Consider the following 1455-nt stretch of genomic DNA (forward strand, 5'->3'; position numbering starts at 1 on the left):
ACCTGTAAATCCATCTGGCCCTGGGCTTTTTTTAGTTGGGAGGTTTTGTATTACTGTTTCAATTTCTTTTTGTGTTATGGGTCTGTTTAAGCTGTTAATCTCTTCTTGGTTTAGTTTTGGTAGTTCCCATACCTTTAGATATGCATCCATTTCTTTTAGGTTTTCATATTTAGTAGCATATAGGGTTTTTAAAAATTTTCTTTTTATTTTTTTTTTTTTTTTTTTTGTCTAGGTAGGACTTAGTTTTAGTTTTTCTTTTCTTTTGTGCTCTTTCTTTCTTTTGGTTGACTGGGCTAGCGGTCTGTCAATCTTGTTTATCTTTTCAAAGAAGCAGCTCTAGGATTCTTAAATGTAGCAGTTGTACATATCATGCAGTTGACTGTGATAATCACGGAGATTAATGGATAAAGAGTATTCATTGATTTAAACAGTATCATTCATTTTCTTTTCAACAGAAGGGGACGAACTCGTAGTTCCTGAAACATCAGATAATAGTCGGAAGCAAATGGTTAGAAATCTCAACAATAAGCGGCGTTACTCCTTCAGAGTCCCAGAGGAGGAGAGGATGCAGCAGAGGAGGTAGATGTTCACTGTCTTCTCATCATCCATCCGAGCTCAGTGTCCAGAGGACTGGGGTCTGAGCATTTGTCATTCATCTGTGGCATCACATGCTGCAGGGCTGGGGTATGACTTGTTGGCAGAGTATTTGCCTAGTGTGAGTATGATTGAGACCCTGGATTCCACCTCCAATACTGTGGTTTAAAAAAAGAAAAATGGACGGAAACCCTAGTCAATGCAACCCCTCAGTGCCGTTTTAATTAATACTTTCAAAGCTATGGGAATACATTGGATGAAGTACCATCTTTTTATTTGCTTCTATAACATATATAGAAGTTATAACTTTAGCATGTATAACTTTCTACACTATAAACATAAACCATCTGTGCATATAGTAAGCTTGTATATGCCCAAGAAATTCAGAAGCTGAGCATGTGGCTCATGCCTGCAATCTCAGCTCTCAGAAGGCTGAGGCAGTAAGATTACCTCAAATTTGAGGCCAGCATGGGCTACTTTGTGAGTTCTAGGCCAGCCTGAGTTCAGGTTTGCCACCCTGTCTCAAAACATAAAAACCAAACCCAAAAATAGACTCAGATTAACTTCTCTTCATAAGTAAACAGATACAGCCACATTTAAAAACATTCTTAAAATGTTTATTATAAAAGATATACATATAATGTTCAAAATTATCTGTAAAATAGAGCAGGGGATCTTTGACATCTAAGTATTAAAGAACCCTTTTGAGCTGGGAATGTATCAGTGGTAAGGTACTTATTCTACATGTGCATGGTCCTATGTTTGATTTCCCAGCAGTGAACAAACTAAGTAAATAGACGTATAAATAAATAAAACCCCAAATTGTAAGATCTTACATATTTTTTAAACAAAACAATCTAA

General features: G+C 36.4%; 1 protein-coding gene across 13 annotated transcripts in view; it reads left to right on the forward strand.

The window, feature by feature from the left end:
• Cdc42bpa (CDC42 binding protein kinase alpha) overlaps positions 1-1455 on the forward strand; it is a 311536-nt gene that overhangs the window by 285238 nt on the left and 24843 nt on the right. For all 13 annotated transcript variants that reach the window (XM_008822349.3, XM_008822352.2, XM_008822356.2 and 10 more), the window contains one exon: positions 456-579. In XM_008822349.3, the coding sequence (XP_008820571.1) occupies positions 456-579 (124 nt within the window). The remainder of the gene's footprint in view (positions 1-455; positions 580-1455) is intronic.

Source organism: Nannospalax galili, unplaced genomic scaffold, assembly GCF_000622305.1.
Source record: "Nannospalax galili isolate Female #2095 unplaced genomic scaffold, S.galili_v1.0 scaffold1508, whole genome shotgun sequence".
NCBI classification, from domain to species: Eukaryota; Metazoa; Chordata; class Mammalia; order Rodentia; family Spalacidae; genus Nannospalax; species Nannospalax galili.